General features: G+C 45.8%; 1 protein-coding gene across 1 annotated transcript in view; it reads left to right on the forward strand.

Annotated features, from left to right (window-relative positions):
• The window catches only part of LOC126252026 (UDP-glucosyltransferase 2-like), a 167,797-nt gene extending 148,379 nt beyond the window's left edge, over nt 1-19,418 (forward strand). The window contains exons 5-7 of the mRNA XM_049952812.1: nt 413-635; nt 727-946; nt 19,004-19,418. Coding sequence (XP_049808769.1) covers nt 413-635; nt 727-946; nt 19,004-19,274 — 714 coding nt within the window. The 3' untranslated portion in view covers nt 19,275-19,418. The remainder of the gene's footprint in view (nt 1-412; nt 636-726; nt 947-19,003) is intronic.
• Nucleotides 19,419-19,761: the final 343 nt, after the last annotated feature.

Raw genomic sequence — 19,761 nt, forward strand, 5'->3', positions numbered from 1 at the left:
TTGTGGCACTACTGAAGAATGTTGAGGACACAATGAGTAGATCGCGTAACTGATGAGGGGATACTAAACAGAACTCTGAAGACAAGAAATTTCTGACACAAATTGACTAAAAGAAGGGATCCGTTGATAGGACACATTCTGAGACATCAAGGGATCACCAATTTAGTGTTGGAGGGAAGCGTGGTGGTACAAGACGTAGAGGGAATCCAAGAGATGAATATAGCTAGGAGATTCATCAGGATGAAGTTAGCAGTAGTTATTCGGAGATGAAGAGGCTTGCATTGAGTAGAACAACACGGAGAGCTGCATCAAATCAGTTTTCAGACTAAATACATAAGAAAGAAATCGTTCTTCTATTTAAGTTCCTTCTTATTACCATAAGTAATATTAAAAATATTTTCTTTTCAAACAGGAAATCCAGAAATTCTTAGACGGATCGGACAATGGCTTCATATATTTCAGTTTAGGATCGAACATGAGAAGTATATTCCTCTCTAAAGAGATAAGAGATGCATTCCTGTACGCTTTCTCTAAACTTCCGCAAAGAATACTGTGGAAGTTTGAGGAGGTTGACCTCCCCGGAAAACCAGAGAACGTGATGGTGTCGAAGTGGCTACCGCAACAGGACGTACTAGGTACGAGTGGTGAACAGACTTCAGTAGTACATGACGATGTCGTTACTAAGTTGTAAGTTGTTTGTAAACTGAAAGGAAATTTCTGTTTCAGCTCATCGTAACATCCGGCTGTTCATCACACAGGGAGGTCTACAGAGCTTCAACGAGGCGGCGTACTTTGGTGTTCCTCTCCTAGGGATACCGTGTTTCGCTGATCAGCCCTACAATATTGCCAAGATGGTTAGCGCCGGAATAGGAGAGAAAATGGAACTGGGCGAAATAAACAAAGAATCACTTCTCCGAGTAATACGACGCCTTCTTGACACTCCGAGGTCAGTTCCTAAGCTCTGTAAGTTGTACATATAATGAGTGATCAAAAAGTTTCGGTTCGAAGGCCTTAAACTCTAGAATCTTTATACCTATCAGGCAAAATCGTCGTGAGCATTGAGACAATCATCCTACCGACGCACCAGGTTGAAGATAGCCGTTTGGTAGAACACCGTCTCCTGCTGCGAGAGGAATTCCGTAACTGCCTGCTGCACATTCTCGTCCGATAGAAATCTTCGGCCCTCCAAGGTCATATTTAAGGGATCGAAGCTATGATAATTGCGAGGGGATAGGTCAGGATTATAGAGTGGGTGTTCGAGTTTCACCCACTTGAGTCGGCGTAGCTGCGTTGCAACATTTGCCTTATGGGGACGTGCGTTATGAAGCAACAGCACCTGTCGCAGAACTTCACAACGGCGGTTTCCGACAGACGTGCTGTCCCAACGTATTCTTCATTCTCCGACGTATGTTTACCGGCACTTGTCGTTCGGGAGCCAAGAAAAGATTAATAGCACGTTGGTCCTGCTTGGACAACGTGACCATAGTTCATGCTTCCGCATTTACGGCACGCAAGTCAGAAATTCACGAATGCCACACTAATCCCTTACCTACACGTCAGTGCTGATATACCGGGTGATCAAAAAGTCAGTATAAATTTGAAAACTGAATAAATCACGGAATAATGTAGATAGAGAGGTACAAATTGACACACGTGCTTGGAATGACATTGGGTTTTATTAGAACCGAAAAAAACAAAGTTCACAAAATGTCCGACAGATGGAGCTGGACAGCAAAACGTCAGTGACTGCGCATGACAATCATGTATAAAAGGAGCTGTAATGAGAGAGAGAATATCTCCCTCCCTTCATCCGGTCTCCCTCATCTCCTAGCGCCTGGCAGATCCTCTGTTTTGATCATCGTCAGTGTGCCACATCAGTGTTGTGTTCAGTGCTGTTTCACCTGTGCATCAAGAGGTGTGATTTTAATTGTTACTGCCTTGAGTTTCGCCGTCAGTGTTTGTTATGTGCTACGCCATCCGTCGATACCTTTTTTGCTCCAGTCATACTGTGCCTTGTGTTCTTTTAATTGTCGCAGTGTGTGGCTTTTTGTGTGTGCTACTTTTAAACAGTTTTTTATCTCCATTTTACAGTCACCCCGTTTTTTGTCTATTGCCTTCCATGATGTTCCCCCTTTTCTTTATATCTATGTTCACCATATTCTCTCCTTTGTTATTTTTAAATGTCTTCTGTTGTTTGTTCTATGTCTTTCGGCTGAAGAGCAGCACATATGCTGCTGCCAGCCCGCCCCGATGGGGAATTGAAATACAATAAAGAAGAAAAAAAAAAAAAGAGAGAGAGAATCAGATGCGCCAGCAGTCTCAGCATGTTGACGTTACCTGAAAAGGCGCTTTTAGTGAAGCTGTATTATCAGAATGAGGAACGTGCTAGTTCGGCGTTACGATCCTATCGCCATAGGAAGGGGATCCGAACGGGTAAAGGTCCGTTGACAAATGCAGCTGTGGCGAGAATGATTTCAAACTTCGAAGCCACGGGTTGTTTAGACGATAGACCCCGTAGTGGCCGACCGAGCACAAGGCGTAATGCTGCTGAAATAGTTCAGGAAGAAATGGAGACTGTAGTGGGTTCGTCTGTGCACGGGGAAGCCAGCGCTCGTGTAGCCGCACGTCGCACCGGCATTCCATACACTACTATTTAGTTGGCACTTAGGCGTACTCTCCGATGCTATCCGTACAAAATCCATCGGCATCATGGACTGTTACCTGGCGATTTAGTGAAGCGGAGGGCATTTGCGGTGTGGGCGTTTCAAAAGATGGTGGAAGATGACGATTGGTTGAGTAACGTGTTGTGGACCGACGAAGCTCATTTCATACTCCGACTCGCGTTTCTAGGCGCTCAGTCCGGAATCGCGCGACTGCTACGGTCGCAGGTTCGAATCCTGCCTCGGGCATGGATGTGTGTGATGTCCTTAGGTTAGTTAGGTTTAAGTAGTTCTAAGTTCTAGGGGACTGATGACCACAGCTGTTAAGTCCCATAGTGCTCAGAGCCATTTGAACCATTTGAATCATACTCCGAGGGTCTGTCAACACCCACAACTGCAGAATTTGGGCTACCGAAAATCCTATAACTGTCGTGGAAACTCCATTGCACGATGAGAAAGTCACGGTATGGGATGGATTTACCACATCCACCGTTATCGGGCCTTTTTTCTTCGAGGAAATTCGTGATTCTGGTTTTGTAACTGCTACCGTGAGAGGTACGTCGATATGTTACAGAATCGCATCATCCCCAGCCTGGCTAATAAACACCTGCTGGAACGTACGATGTTTATGCAGAATGGCGCTCCATCCCATATTGCTAGACGCGTGAAAGATCTCTTGCGCGCGTCGTTTGGTGATGATCGTGTGCTCAGCCGCCACTTTCGTCATGCTTGGCCTCCCAGGTCCCCAGACCTCAGTCCGTGCGATTATTGGCTTTGAGGTTACCTGAAGTCGCAAGTGTATCGTGATCGACCGACACCTCTAGGGATGCTGAAAGACAACATCCGACGCCAATGCCTCACCATAACTCCGGACATGCTTTACAGTGCTGTTCACAACATTATTCCTCGACTACAGCTATTGTTGAGGAATGATGGTGGTCATATTGAGAATTTCCTGTAAAGAACATCTTTGCTTTGTCTTACTTTGTTATGTTAATTATTGCTATTCTGATCAGATGAAGCGCCATCTGTCGGACATTTTTTGAACTTTTGTATTTTTTTTGGTTCTAATAAAACCCCATGTCATTCCAAGCATGTGTGTCAATTTGTACCTCTCTATCTACGTTATTCCGTGATTTATTCAGTTTTCAAATTTATACTGACTTTTTGATCACTTGGTACATGCATCGGAGTCGCGCTGAGTTGCATGTACGCTGCAGCCATGCTCCCAAACGGAGACTTTTTGATCGTATGTTATAGATCACACGTAAGCAAGTGTTCTGCTTTAGTCCTTTTTACCATAATCATTAAGTAATTACGCAGAGTACCTCTTAACCTATTGATAATTCCTCCGGTAATCCTCGTCACATAGATTATGGGTCAATCAACGAAAACAAAAAAAAGACTAAGATAATTTAATATTACATGAACTGTAAAACGGTGACCAGCAGTGTGTGTGGAGGAAAAAAAAAAAAAAAAACTCTGAGCGCTATGAGACTTAACACCTGAGGCCGTCAGTCCCCTAGAAATTAGAACTACTTAAACCTAACTAACCTAAGGACATCACACACATCCACGTCCGAGGCAGGATTCGAACCTGCGACCGTAGCGGTCGCGCGGTTCTGAACTGAAGCGCCTAGAACCGCTCGGCCACATCGGCCGGCACCAGTAGTGTTTTCACGTTTCAGTATTGATGTATGGACTTATAGGACTACAGTCATCGACTTTGAAAATGAACTAGTGCACACGTCAAACGTTCTTCTGTACTTTCATCTATGCCTAGTCTGCAGTTTTCTGATTCTCTAAGTTTTTCGAATTTTCTTCCATTTGTTTACATTAAATTGTTTGAGTATATGACCTGATCTTCCGTGTTAGCTAATGTGGCGAGCTATAGCTCTCGCAGCAAATTTTTGAATTCATTTGATTCCTTTTTTCAGCCCGATGTGATGTTTCTAAACATGCAGTAGTGCCTATAATAGTTGCAAGATGATATTGTCTGCAGATTCCGCTGTTGTGCACAAATATTGCAATATGAACCGTAGATTGCTGGGTAACATGACCGTACAAGTATACAGAGATAAAGAGACTGGTGCTGATTAGAAAGAACTGAAAGGTATCAAAACGACACGAGAAACTAGTGACAATTAAAAAATATAAGCATAAACTAACAAAGATGAGTGGAAGCTGAATCATTAAGATGCGGACATATTACTGGTTGGCCGGCCGCTGTGGCCGAGCAGTTCTAGGTGCTTCAGTCCGGAGCCGCGCTGCTGCTGCGGTCGCAGGTTCGAATCCTGTCTCGGGCATGGATGTGTGTGATGTCCTTAGGTTGGTTAGGTTTAAGTAGTTCTAAAGTCTAGGGGACTGATGACCTCAGATGTTAAGTCCCATAGTGCTCAGAGCCATTTGAACCATTTGGAAAGGAAATAACGAAGAAAATAGAAAAGGCTGTTCGCAGGGATCAGCGTGTGGCCCAGAGTTTTGGGGTGTAGCATTGCAGCCGAGACTACAGAAGTTACATGACGGCGGTAACGTAAGCGGAGACGACGTGTTATTTGTTGTAAGAGATGACTCTAGCAGAATTGTAGAAGACAAATGTAACGCCATGTTCCATGACCTTGAAGGATGGTGTCGAAGTGGCAGATTGTCACTAGTACTTCACAAAACTTCGTACCTCTTGCTGAAGGGGAACTTAGCAAGAAAGCCTAACATAAAATTAAATACAAAATTGTTAAGGCATTCGTGACCACTTGTTGACAAACTGCCTATTGGCTTCTGTCTCAGGTTCTTCGGCCGACGTTCACCTGATGATTTTACTGACGTTTCGCCAGCACGAGTGGCTGGCATTGTCAAAGCTTCACCTTCCAATGCCGGTGGTGGACTGGAGCCGAGCTTTTTTTATTTTTTATTTTTTTTTTTTTTTTTTAAACTATTCATTTCCGCTCCTAAAGGGAGGCGGATGGGCCGCTGGAGAGCTTGTTGCTCTATTGGGGCCAGAGATGAGGGTATTACACTTTTCTTTTCTTTATTTATTTTGTACTTATTGCTAACTTACATACTAATTACAGTTTTCCTAAAAAAGTGTTTGGCCATATATAATTGTTTTCTTATCTTAAGAACTAATTATAATTTTTCAAGCAAAAGAAGTAGAAATAGAATTAGAATTGGAAATAGGGGTGACAGTGGAGGCGGATTTATGTGCCGTTTTGTTGCACTCGACCGTTTTGTTGCAATCGATTAGGTCGTGTTTATGGTGGCGGGCGGTCGGGGTTCAACGCCTGGTGGTGGTGCGGGGTGGGGGGGTGGGAGTGTCGTTGTTCTGTATGTGTAATTGTCTTGCGTGTTCGTGTTGGTGTATTGTGTCAGGGAAGGTGTGGAGGGTGTTGTTTACGATTGTTCTTGGTGGGTAGGTGTATTTGTGTTTGGGTTTGTTTCTGTGTCTGGTTCTGTGGGTGTATATTGTGTGTAGGTCAGGTCGGGAGGTGAGGGTGGTTTTCCCATAGCGGGCTCTCAGGATGGCTAGTCTTGTTTGAACGGGGCTGACTTTTGCTTCCTCAAAGACCTCTTGTCTGGGGGTGGAGGGTGGGAGTCGTAGGATGTTGCGTAGTATTCGTCTCTCAGTGCGGAAGATTCTTTCTGCTTGGGTTTTGGAGATGCAGGCGAGAGGCGCTGCCGCGTATTCAAATAGTGGGCGAACGAACGTTTTGTATGTGTTTACAGCTGTCTTGTCATTGCAGCCTGTAAATTTTCCTTGGACACGTCATATGAGGTGTTGGCGTTGACGTACTTTGTTCAGGGTCTCCTTTATATGGTTGCTCAGGTTGAGGTACTTGTCTAGGTGGACGCCTAGGTATTTTGCATTGGGGGAGGGGAGGAGCCGGGTGCCCCACAGCGTGAGGGAGATGTGGTCGGGATTTTGGTTTGTCTTTTTGTGGATGTTGCGGTGTTTGAATAGGATGAGTTGGGTTTTGGTGGGGTTGGGTTTGATGCGCCATTGTCGCATCCAGTCTTCTAGTTTTGTCAGGTAGGTCGCTGTCTGGTTGTTGATGGTGTTTGTCGAGGGTCCTGAGTTCCAATATGCTGTGTCGTCTGCGTATAATTGGAGTTGTTCGGTAGTTGTTGTCGGGGTGGGGATGTCAGTGGTGTAAAGGGAGTAGAGCAGGGGGGAGATAATCCCACCCTGAGCTACTCCTGCTTCGGGGCGGATGAGGTGGTTTGGTTGATGTGGATTTGGCAGCGTCTGTCGTTTAATTTTTTTTTTGGTCATCAGTCTACTGACTGGTTTGATGCGGCCCACCACGAATTCCTTTCCTGTGCTAACCTCTTCATCTCAGAGTAGCACTTGCAACCTACGTCCTCAATTATTTGCTTGACGTATTCCAATCTCTGTCTTCTTCTACAGTTTTTGCCCTCTACAGCTCCCTCTAGTACCATGGAAGTCATTCCCTCATGTCTTAGCAGACGTCCTATCATCCTGTCCCTTCTCCTTATCAGTGTTTTCCACATATTCCTTTCCTCTCCGATTCTGCGTAGAACCTCCTCATTCCTTACCTTATCAGTCCACCTAATTTTCAACATTCGTCTATAGCACCACATCTCAAATGCTTCGATTCTCTTCTGTTCCGGTTTTCCCACAGTCCATGTTTCACTACCATACAATGCTGTACTCCAGACGTACGTCCTCAGAAATTTCTTCCTCAAATTAAGGCCGGTATCTGATATTAGTAGACTTCTCTTGGCCAGAAATGCCTTTTTTGCCATAGCGAGTCTGCTTTTGATGTCCTCCTTGCTCCGTCCGTCATTGGTTATTTTACTGCCTAGGTAGCAGAATTCCTTAACCTCATTGACTTCGTGACCATCAATCCTGATGTTAAGTTTCTCGCTGTTCTCATTTCTACTACTTCTCAGTACCTTCGTCTTTCTCCGATTTACTCTCAAACCATACTGTGTACTCATTAGACTGTTCATTCCGTTCAGCATATCATTTAATTCTTCTTCACTTTCACTCAGCATAGCAATGTCATCAGCGAAACGTATCATTGATATCCTTTCACCTTGTATTTTAATTCCACTCCTGAACCTTTCTTTTATTTCCATCATTGCTTCCTCGATGTACAGATTGAAGAGTAGGGGAGAAAGGCTACCGCCTTGTCTTACACCCTTCTTAATAGGAGCAATTCGTTCTTGATCGTCCACTCTTACTGCAACTGCTGTGTTCGGATGCAGGCTGAGTTGGCATCCCTTCGCTCCCAGCTTCAGGCAGTGTTGGCTTCGTCACACAGCTTGAGGCTGTTGCCAATGGGCATCACTGTGGGGGTCCGGATGGGGGTTTGTCGGGGATGGCCAGCTCGTCCCACGCATCCCCCGATCGGACTATGACTGTGGTTGCCCGGGATACTGACCGCATTGAGGCTGATCCCTCACCTGTGGTAGAGTGGGAGGTCGTCTCAAGGTGTGGCAGGGGGCGAAAGACATTCTGGAGGGCTGAACGGAAGGCCTCTCCAGTTTGTCTGACGAACCGGTTTCAGGCTCTGTCTCAGGCTGATACTGACCTTCGGTCTGACATGGCTGCTTGTCCTGTTCCAGAGGTTGCCCCTCAGTCTGCAAGATCCGGGCGGTCGCAGAGGGTGGGCTTACTGGTAGTTGGGAGCTCCAACGTCAGGCGCGTAATGGGGCCCCTTAGGGCAGCAAGAGAGGGGAAGAAAACCAATGTGCACTCCATGTGCATACCGGGGGGAGTCATTCCAGATGTGGAAAGGGTCCTTCCGGATGCCATGAAGGGTACAGGGTGCACCCATCTGCAGGTGGTCGCTCATGTCGGCACCAGTGATGTGTGTCGCTATGGATCGAAGTAAATCCTCTCTGGCTTCCGGCGGCTATCTGATTTGGTGAAGACTGCCAGTCTCGCTAGCGGGATGAAAGCAGAGCTCACCATCTGCAACATCGTCGACAGGACTGACTGCGGACCCTTGGTACAGAGCCGAGTGGAGGGTCTGAATCAGAGGCTGAGACGGTTCTGCGACCATGTGGGCTGCAGATTCCTCGACTTGCGCCATAGGGTGGTGGGGTTTCGGGTTCCGCTGGATAGGTCAGGAGTCCACTACACGCAACAAGCGGCTACACGGGTAGCAGGGGTTGTGTGGCGTGGGCTGGGCGGTTTTTTAGGTTAGATGGCCTTGGGCAAGTACAGAAAGGGCAACAGCCTCAACGGGTGTGGGGCAAAGTCAGGACATGCGGGGACCAAGCAGCAATCGGTATTGTAATTGTCAACTGTCGAAGCTGCGTTGGTAAAGTACCGGAACTTCAAGCGCTGATAGAAAGCACCAAAGCTGAAATCGTTGTAGGTACAGAAAGCTGGCTTAAGCCAGAGATAAATTCTGCCGAAATTTTTACAAAGGTACAGACGGTGTTTAGAAAGGATAGATTGCATGCAACCGGTGGTGGAGTGTTCGTCGCTGTTAGTAGTAGTTTATCCTGTAGTGAAGTAGAAGTGGATAGTTCCTGTGAATTATTATGGGTGGAGGTTACACTCAACAATCGAGATAGGTTAATAATTGGCTCCTTTTACCGACCTCCCGACTCAGCAGCATTAGTGGCAGAACAACTGAGAGAAAATTTGGAATACATTTCACATAAATTTTCTCAGCATGTTATAGTCTTAGGTGGAGATTTCAATTTACCAGATATAGACTGGGACACTCAGATGTTTAGGACGGGTGGTAGGGACAGAGCATCGAGTGACATTATACTGAGTGCACTATCCGAAAATCACCTCGATCAATTAAATAGAGAACCGACTCGTGGAGATAACATCTTGGACCTAAAAATGGTTCAAATGGCTCTGAGCACTATGGGACTCAACTGCTGTGGTCATAAGTCCCCTAGAACTTAGAACTACATAAACCTAACTAACCTAAGGACAGCACACAACACCCAGCCATCACGAGGCAGAGAAAATCCCTGACCCCGCCGGGAATCGAACCCGGGAACCCGGGCGTGGGAAGCGAGAACGCTACCGCACGACCACGAGATGCGGGCTCTTGGACCTACTGATAACAAACAGACCCGAACTTTTCGACTCTGTATGTGCAGAGCAGGGAATCAGTGATCATAAGGCCATTGCAGCATCCCTGAATATGGAAGTTAATAGGAATATAAAAAAAGGAAGGAAGGTTTATCTGTTTAGCAAGAGTAATAGAAGGCAGATTTCAGACTACCTAACAGATCAAAACGAAAATCTCTGTTCCGACACTGACAATGTTGAGTGTTTATGAAAAAAGTTCAAGGCAATCGTAAAATGCGTTTTAGACAGGTACGTGCCGAGTAAAACTGTGAGGGACGGGAAAAAACCACCATGGTACAACAACAAAGTTAGGAAACTACTGCGAAAGCAAAGAGAGCTTCACTCCAAGTTTAAACGCAGCCAAAACCTCTCAGACAAACAGAAGCTAAACGATGTCAAAGTTAGCGTAAGGAGGGCTATGCGTGAATTCGAAAGTAAAATTCTATGTACCGACTTGACAGAAAATCCTAGGAAATTCTGGTCTTACGTTAAATCAGTAAGTGGCTCGAAACAGCATATCCAGACACTCCGGGATGATGATGGCATTGAAACAGAGGATGAGACGCGTAAAGCTGAAATACTAAACACCTTTTTCTAAAGCTTTTTCACATGGGAAGACCGCACTGCAGTTCCTTCTCTAAATCCTCGCACAAACGAAAAAATGGCTGACATCGAAATAAGTGTCCATGGAATAGAAAAGCAACTGGAATCACTCAACAGAGGAAAGTCCACTGGACCTGACGGGATACCAATTCGATTCTACACAGAGTACGCGAAAGAACTTGCCCCCCTTCTAACAGCCGTGTAACGCAAGTCTCTAGAGGAACGGAGGGTTCCAAATGATTGGAAAAGAGCACAGGTAGTCCCAGTCTTCAAGAAGGGTCGTCGAGCAGATGCGCAAAACTATAGACCTATATCTCTGATGTCGATCTGTTGTAGAATTTTAGAACATGTTTTTTGCTGGAGTATCATGTCGTTTTTGGAAACCCAGAATCTACTATGTAGGAATCAACATGGATTCCGGAAACAGCGATCGTGTGAGACCCAACTCGCTTTATTTGTTCATGAGACCCAGAAAATATTAGATACAGGCTCCCAGGTAGATGCTATTTTTCTTGACTTCCGGAAAGCGTTCGATACAGTTCCGCACTGTCGCCTGATAAACAAAGTAAGAGCCTATGGAATATCAGACCAGCTGTGTGGCTGGATTGAAGAGTTTTTAGCAAACAGAACACAGCATGTTGTTATCAATGGAGAGACATCTACAGACGTTAAAGTAACCTCTGGCGTGCCACAGGGGAGTGTTATGGGACCATTGCTTTTCACAATATATATAAATGACCTAGTAGATAGTGTCGGAAGTTCCATGCGGCTTTTCGCGGATGATGCTGTAGTATACAGAGAAGTTGCAGCATTAGAAAATTGTAGCGAAATGCAGGAAGATCTGCAGCGGATAGGCACTTGGTGCAGGGAGTGGCAACTGTCCCTTAACATAGACAAATGTAATGTATTGCGAATACATAGAAAGAAGGATCCTTTATTGTATGATTATATGATAGCGCTTCAGTCTGGAACCGAGCGACCGCTACGGTCGCAGGTTCGAATCCTGCCTCGGGCATGGATGTGTGTGATGTCCTTAGGTTAGTTAGGTTTAAGTAGTTCTAAGTTCTAGGGGACTGATAACCTCAGTAGTTAAGTTCCATAGTGCTCAGAGCCATTTGAACCATTTGAACAAACACTGGTAGCAGTTACTTCTGTAAAATATCTGGGAGTATGCGTGCGGAACGATTTGAAGTGGAATGATCATATAAAATTAATTGTTGGTAAGGCGGGTACCAGGTTGAGATTCATTGGGAGAGTGCTTAGAAAATGTAGTCCATCAACAAAGGAGGTGGCTTACAAAACACTCGTTCAACCTATACTTGAGTATTGCTCATCAGTGTGGGATCCGTACCAGATTGGGTTGACGGAGGAGGTAGAGAAGATCCAAAGAAGAGCGGCGCGTTTCGTCACAGGGTTATTTGGTAACCGTGATAGCGTTACGGAGATGTTTAATAAACTCAAGTGGCAGACTCTGCAAGACAGGCGCTCTGCATTGCGGTGTAGCTTGCTCGCCAGGTTCCGAGAGGGTGCGTTTCTGGATGAGGTATCGAATATATGGCTTCCCCCTACTTATACCTCCCGAGGAGATCACGAATGCAAAATTAGAGAGATTTGAGCGCGCACGGAGGCTTTCAGACAGTCGTTCTTCCCGCGAACCATACGCGACTGGAACAGGAAAGGGAGGTAATGACAGTGGCACACCGTTGGGTGGCTTGCGGAGTATAAATGTAGATGTAGATGTAGATGTAGATTATTCCTTCTTGATTGTTGTACATATTGTATATGAACCGTCTCTCCCTATAGCTTACCCCTACTTTTTTCAGAATCTCGAACAGCTTGCACCATTTTATATTGTCGAATGCTTTTTCCAGGTCGACAAATCCTATGAAAGTGTCCTGATTTTTCTTTAGCCTTGCTTCCATTATTAGCCGTAACGTCAGAATTACCTCTCTCGTCCCTTTACTTTTCCTAAAGCCAAACTGATCGTCACCTAGCGCATTCTCAATTTTCTTTTCCATTCTTCTGTATATTATTCTTGTAATCAGCTTCGATGCATGAGCTGTTAAGCTGATTGTGCGATAATTCTCGCACTTGTCAGCTCTTGCCGTCTTCGGAATTGTGTGGATGATCTTTTCCGAAAGTCAGATGGTATATCGCCAGACTCATATATTCTACACACCAACGTGAATAGTCGTTTTGTGGCCACTTCCCCCAATGATTTTAGAAACTCTGATGGAATGTTATCTATCCCTTCTGCCTTATTTGACCGTGAGTCCTCCAAAGCTCTTTTAAATTCCGATTCTAATACTGGATCCCCTATCTCTTCTAAATCGACTCCTGTTTCTTCTTCTATCACATCAGACAAATCTTCACCCTCATAGAGGCTTTCAATGTATTCTTTCCACCTATCTGCTCTCTCCTCTGCATTTAACAGTGAAATTCCCGTTGCACTCTTAATGTTACCACCGCTGCTTTTAATGTCACCAAAGGTTGTTTTGACTTTCCTGTATGCTGAGCCTGTCCTTCCGACAATCATATCTTTTTCGATGTCTTCACATTTTTCCTGCAGCCATTTCATCTTAGCTTCCCTGCACTTCCTATTTATTTCATTCCTCAGCGACTTGTATTTCTGTATTCCTGATTTTCCCGGAACATGTTTGTACTTCCTCCTTTCATCAATCAACTGAAGTATTTCTTCTGTTACCCATGGTTTCTTCGCAGCTACCTTCTTTGTACCTATGTTTTCCTTCCCAACTTCTGTGATGGCCCTTTTTAGACATGTCCATTCCTCTTCAACTGTACTGCCTACTGCGCTATTCCTTATTGCTGTATCTATAGCGTTAGAGAACTTCAAACGTATCTCGTCATTCTTTAGTACTTCCGTATCCCACTTCTTTGCGTAATGATTCCTCCTGACTAATGCCTTGAACTTCAGCCTACTCTTCATCACTACTATCCTGAGTACGCCTTACAGTCCAGTATCTGATTTCGGAATCTCTGTCTGACCATGATGTAATCTAATTGAAATCTTCCCGTGTCTTCCGGCCTTTTCCAAGTATACCTCCTCCTCTTGTGATTCTTGAACAGGGTATTCGCTATTACTAGCTGCAACTTGTTACAGAACTCAATTAGTCTTTCTCCTCTTTCATTCCTTGTCCCAAGCCCATATTCTCCTGTAACCTTTTCTTCTACTCCTTCCCCTACAACTGCATTCCAGTCGCGCATGACTATTAGATTTTCGTCCCCCTTTACATACTGCATTACCCTTTCAATATCCTCATACACTTTCTCTATCTGTTCATCTTCAGCTTGCGACGTCGTTTAATAGGGTTTGGATTGGTCGTACTGTCTGCGGTGGGAAGCCTGTCTTAAGCAGCTTGTATAGAAGTCCGTCATGCCAGATTTTGTCGAATGCCCGCTCGATGTCCAGAAAGACAGCGAGCGTGCACTGTCCAAGGTTCTGCTGTCTTGTTATGTCTGAAGTGAGTCGGAGAAGGGGATCATTGGTGGAGTGGAGTTTTCGGAAGCCAGACTGGAGGTGAGGGATGAGTTGGAGTTTGTCAGTAAAGTGAGTGAGTCTGTCTGTAATTATTCTTTCAAAGGTCTTGCGGAGGACGTCAAGGAGGGATATGGGGCGGTAGGATTTGGGATCTGATTTGGGTTTGCCTGGTTTGGGGATCATGATGACTTTGGCGGATTTCCACGCTGTGGGGATGGTGTTGTGGGAGAGGCAGAAGTTGAATAGGAGGGTTCAGGAGGGGGATGATGGTGTTGAGGGGGCAGTTGCAGAGGTGTAGACGCTGTATCCCGTTCTCGCCAGGGGCTGGGTTTCTGCCTGAGAAGATGGCCTTTTTAATTTCACTCTCGGTAATTAGATTCTGCAGTTTAGTGTCTTCTTCTGTGAGGGCGGTGGGGGAGACGAGTAGAAGGGGGAGTTCTGTGGTGACTGTGTGGTGGAATGGTTCGATAAATAGGGGGTCCTGTGGGAATTTGTGGGTGTCTTCTAGGACGGTTTTGAAGGCTTCTGCTACTTGGGTGGGGTCGGTGGTGGGGGAGTCGTCTACGTTTAGTTTGAATGTCGTGTCAGTGTTTTGTCCCGTGAGTGTCTTGAACTTGTTCCAAAATTTGCGTCCTTATCTGTAGTCAAGTTTGGAACAGGTTTCGTCCCATTGTTTTTGTCGGTGTTCAGAGGTGAGTCGCTTAATTTCGTTGTTTAGCCTGTTCCAGATTGTTTTAAGGTCGGGGTTTCTGTTCAAAAATGGCTCTGAGCACTATGGGACTCAACTGCTGTGGTCATAAGTCCCCTAGAACTTAGAACTACTTAAACCTAACTAACCTAAGGACAGCACACAACACCCAGCCATCACGAGGCAGAGAAAATCCCTGACCCCGCCGGGAATCGAACCCGGGAACCCGGGCGTGGGAAGCGAGAACGCTACCGCACGACCACGAGATGCGGGCAGGGGTTTCTGTCTTTGTTGATTTCGCGGTAGAGCTTTCCTTTTTTTCGGATCAGTCTGAGTATTTCGGGGGGAAGGTGCGGTTTGAAGGAGGCGATGGTTTTGGTGGGGATGGCTGCGTCAATGGCTGTCTTGATGGTGTCTATTATTCTGTCATTGATGTGGTTAAGGTCGTCGGTGTCGGTAATGGTTAGTGGGGCTAGTAGGTTGTTGTTAATGGTCTCTTTGTACTTTGCCCAGTCAGCTTTGCTATAGAGTTTTATCGTTCGGGATGTGGGAGCTGGCGGAGGGGGATTGATGGCAGTGGTGCTGAAGAGGATGGGTAGGTGAGGGCTGGTAAGGGTGTCACCTACCGAATACTGGGTGATAGTATCAGAGAGGGAGGGGCTGTATAGGATGTGATCGGGGAGGGAGCAGCCGTTGTGTCCTATGAAGGTGAAGGCATTGATGGGAAGTCTTGTTGCGTTTTCGGTGGTGAGGAAGTCAAGTAGGTCGGTTCCATTTTGATTGTGTGTGGTGTCTTCTAGTAGTTCATGTCTTGCGTTCAGGTCAGTTAGGAGGAAGTATTCTTTAAAGGTTGCTAGGTAGAGGAGGAAGGATCTTGGAAGTGGAGTGTTTGGTGGGTTGTATAGGCAGGCTATGATGAGGCGTCTGCGTCTGGGGCGGGGTATGGATATCATGTCTGCCTCTAGATGTTGATATTGAGGTGGGAGTGGGACCTCTTGGGTGGCCAGGGTAGTCTTGGTGTATATAGCAACGCCGCCTCTGCCGTCAGGTCGGTGTTTGGCGTAGTGGTCGTAGTTGCGGTTGAGTCTCATATTGTCGGAGCCGAGCTCGCGGCCGCAGACTATATGTACCTGGCGCGCCAGCGTCCGAGGGCTTCTCCGCGGTCATTTCCGGTGCGGTTCTCCTCTTGCTACCTGGGACGGTCGTTCGCTGCAGTACGGGAAGCCAGGATCCGTTTACCTTAAGGCTTTCCTCTTTCTTGTTGAAGCTGTTCGCGTGTTTTTGTATTTCCTCAGCTTCTCTGGACAAGCGGGTGTGATAGTGCTTCTCTACAGCCGGAACTTCCGTGTCGGCGAATTTTATTACGTGGTTGGTCTCACTCAGTGCGTGCTCTGCCACGGCCGATTAAATGATGTAACGATGAGAATAAGCACATAAAGAGATTTGTAGGGCTATTCCCGGACGAAAGGCAGGCAGGCACAAAGGGAACAATAGTGATGATAGGCAATTTCAGCTTCCCCTGAAAACAATCAGAGCATATCACCAATATATATTAGCATCAGTCGTAGGATATGGTGTGACCGTTTGGGCTCATAGATCGAAGCTTTTGAAGCCAATCTCATTAGTGAGAAGAGTTCAGCGAGGTGTGTTACTAAGATTAACGGACGCCTACTGCACTATCCCAAGTGATTCTTTGTTGGCAATTGTGGGCTATGTCCACTGGACTTGAAAATTAGGAAAACTGGAGCCCTTCATTGGTTAAAGGAAGGCAATCAAATGGAAGAAGGAAGCATACTTGGAACTGAGGCGAATACGAAGAAGTCAGTACAAGATCGCATATTACAACTGTGGCAGAATGAATGGTAACTTTAGATACAGGAAGGAGAACATGTGAATTTCTCCCTAACGTCAGAGAAAGCCTAAAAATGAGATTTCCTAACCTGTCGAGTTGACTGATACATTCCCTGATCCGTCACGACCCGCATGCTACGTATCCATAAAAAATCAAAAGACAGATGAATGATAGTTGCGCCTGCGGCTATTTGGGCACTATAGAGTACACACTGTGAGAGTATCCAGGAAAGCGAAGGAAGAGATCATGAAGCATTCAAATACACGTCGCAATGCTGCCATCCTGTCGAGACAACATATTGTGCAGATGAAGAGAAGACAACTGAGGTCGACAATAACAATTCTTTCTTAAGAATTTATATTCCTTTGCTGCAAGTAATCACGGAAGTATGGATTCGATGAGGTAACAGTCAATCGTGGAATTGCTTGTTATAGTGGAAACTCTGCTGTCTTGCTGCCGTACACCGAAGGAATCGGGCGGACGATGGCTGTTGACTGGGGTAGTGTGAAGGCGGATCAAGTAGAGGCAACAACAGCCTGCAGATTAAATACACCAAAATAAATGAACAAAAACGACAGATTCCGTAGTACAGACAGTAGCATTAGTAGTTTGGTAACTGGTTAAGGGTTTTATTATACTTTTGTAGTAGTAGGAGTAGTTGTAGTTGTAATATTAGCATTTTTGTAGTATTAGTTTTTATATTCATTACCAGAAATAAACAACGAATATATAAAGTCATTATTATCAAAGAAAGTGTGTCTTGTGTAGCCTATTTTAGCTTCTGATATAACAGGGCGTAATTGTAAAGAATAACTATATAAATGATATATTCGTAAATGCTTTTCGTTTATGAAGGTTAAACAGTGGGTATGCTAGAAACCAACAATAAATTAATAAGAGAAACGAGCGACGCTGGCTGTCTCTGTGTGGGGAATGTTAATGTTTAGGTTGGAAACGATGTGCTGACGTGTTCATATTACCGTATGTGCTAGAAAATACATGTGTGGAAGATCAGGTGTGAAACGATATGGGGAAAAAAAAACCTCACAGGAATTATCCGAATGGGACGAAACTCAGTAGACGTGATGCACATGCGTACAGGTAAGGACAAACAAATGATTACAAGTTCAGAAAAATTTGATTATTTTCGCAAGAGAAAGAGGTTCACAAACTGAGCAAGTCAATAAAGCTTTTCTTTTTTTTTTTCCTTTTTCTTTTTTAACGTGGTGTTTGACAGTGCCTTCGGCTTCACCGAATCTACGTGTACTTGTGTGTGGTTTTTTGTTGTTTTTCTCTGGGATCTATTTATTTACAAAACAAATCGTGGGCATTGGAGGGCATGGTCGGTAACAATAAGGCCTCGTGGCCCACGATCATCCTCGGTTTATGGGGCGTGGGTTTAGGGTTCTTAGATTCTGTGCAGCGGGTGCTGCTTCCCACTGCTTCCTTTTGTGTAGTTGCACCAGTCGGCAGCTCGGCGAGTGTTGTCGTTCCGCGGCGGCCGCTGTGCTCGTTCTGGCAGGATGTTGACCGTCCCCACCACTTGCCCGTCGAGGAAGGGCGGCGTAAGTGCGTAAGTGCGCAGTTGGTCTGCGCTTACATTTTAACTCTTTACTTGATACTCTAGTTCTAGTTAATCTATCTCTAAGAAAACTGTGTTGTTATAGGTGGTCGCACAGCCAACAGAGTGGGGGAGGTTGGGGGAGGGGGAGAGGGGGGGAGGGCGGATTAGACTTATTTCACTACATCTTTATGTTAATCTAGGTCCTTAATCTACTAATTACATGTTGATGTACATGGTACCTTTTGTTAGGTGACTGTCTGCTGTGGTGGTGCCTGCCTTAATTAACAAAGAGTGGTACCTTGGATTATGTGGTTCAACTAATTTTCCAAAACTTTGGCTGTTGTGGTGGTGACAGGTCTTACTAACAGAACATGTTCGTCAATAAAGCGTTGGTCCACCTCTGGCCCTTTCGCAAGCCGTTATTCGGAATGGCACTGATTGATGGAGTTGTTGGAAGTCATCCTGATGAATATCGTGCCAAATTCTGACCAACTGGTGCGTTAGATCGTCAAAATCCCGAGGTGGTTGGAGGGGCTTGCCCGTAAAGCTGCAAACGTTCTCAATTGGGCAGAGACGCGGCGACCTTGCTGGCCAAGGTAGGATTTGACGAGCAAGAAGAAAGGCAGCAGGAACCTCATCATGCGCGGGCGGGCATTATCTTGCTGAAATGTCGTGGACGACAACCAAAGGGGTCCTGCTATGAAAAGAAATGGCACCCCACGCCATGGCGGGCGACAATCATATTGGTATGCGACTCGCATCCGGGGCGTCACCAGGCATGTCTTCGACCTAGATTCTCGTTGAGCGAAGTAAAATTGCCTTTATCGATGAATCCAGTTTTGAACTAAGCCCAGATTTCCGTCCCATTCGGGAAATTCCTTAATGGTTCTTCGTTTTTTGTCTTTAAGTGTATTTAGACGAATGACAGTCTTAGTTTAATACCAAATATTCGAGAGGTGAGCTACCGTTTTGGTGTGGAAATTGAGAGCGTAGAACAATTTGTACGTAATTCTAGAGTGACCGCGTGTGCTTCGCCGAAGTAATATTCGCTCCCTCTCTACTTGTTCTCGGCAGCTACCAGGAGAACATGCAGAAGTTCTCCGCAGTTTTCCGCGAGCACCAGGCGACGTCGCTGGAGCGCGCGGTGTGGTGGGTGGAGTACGTGATCCGGCACCGCGGCGCGCCGCACCTGCGCAGCCTCTCGCTGGACCTGATGCCGTGGCAGACGCTGCTGCTCGACGTCGCCGCCGTGATCCTCCTAGCCGTGGCCGTCGCCGCCTTCCTCTCGTACAAAGTACTCACCTGGCTCTGCTGCAACGTCTCCAAACCTCGGCACACGAAATGAAAACAGTGTACAGTTCGTCCGGTCTCTCGGGAACACGCATCGGCATCGAACAGAGAAGAGTAAACGCAAGTAGCGTGACGGGAAGATTATTTATTATAAAATGTATTGTTTACACAGGCGTTGAATAAATGTTCAGTACAAGTACGTACAAATGGCTACTGAAACGGCCCTATCTTCTTCCTCTTTATTGGACTCGCATTCGGGAGGACGACGGGTCAATCCCGCGTCCGGCCATCCTGATTTAGGTTTTCCGTGATTTTCCTAAAATCGCTCCAGGCAAATGCCGGGATGATTCCTTTCAAAGGACACGGCCGACTTCCTTCCCCGTCCTTTCCTAATCCGATTAGACCGATGACCTCGCTGTTTTGTCTCTTCCCCCAAACAATCCAATCCAGTCTTCTTTACCCCTATCGATTCCGATTTACTACTGCTGTTCCGTTAAGTTTGTTTATGATAAAGCTGCAGGGACAGTCATTCGGCTACGTGT

Source organism: Schistocerca nitens, chromosome 4 (genome assembly GCF_023898315.1).
Source record: "Schistocerca nitens isolate TAMUIC-IGC-003100 chromosome 4, iqSchNite1.1, whole genome shotgun sequence".
Taxonomy (NCBI): Eukaryota; Metazoa; Arthropoda; class Insecta; order Orthoptera; family Acrididae; genus Schistocerca; species Schistocerca nitens.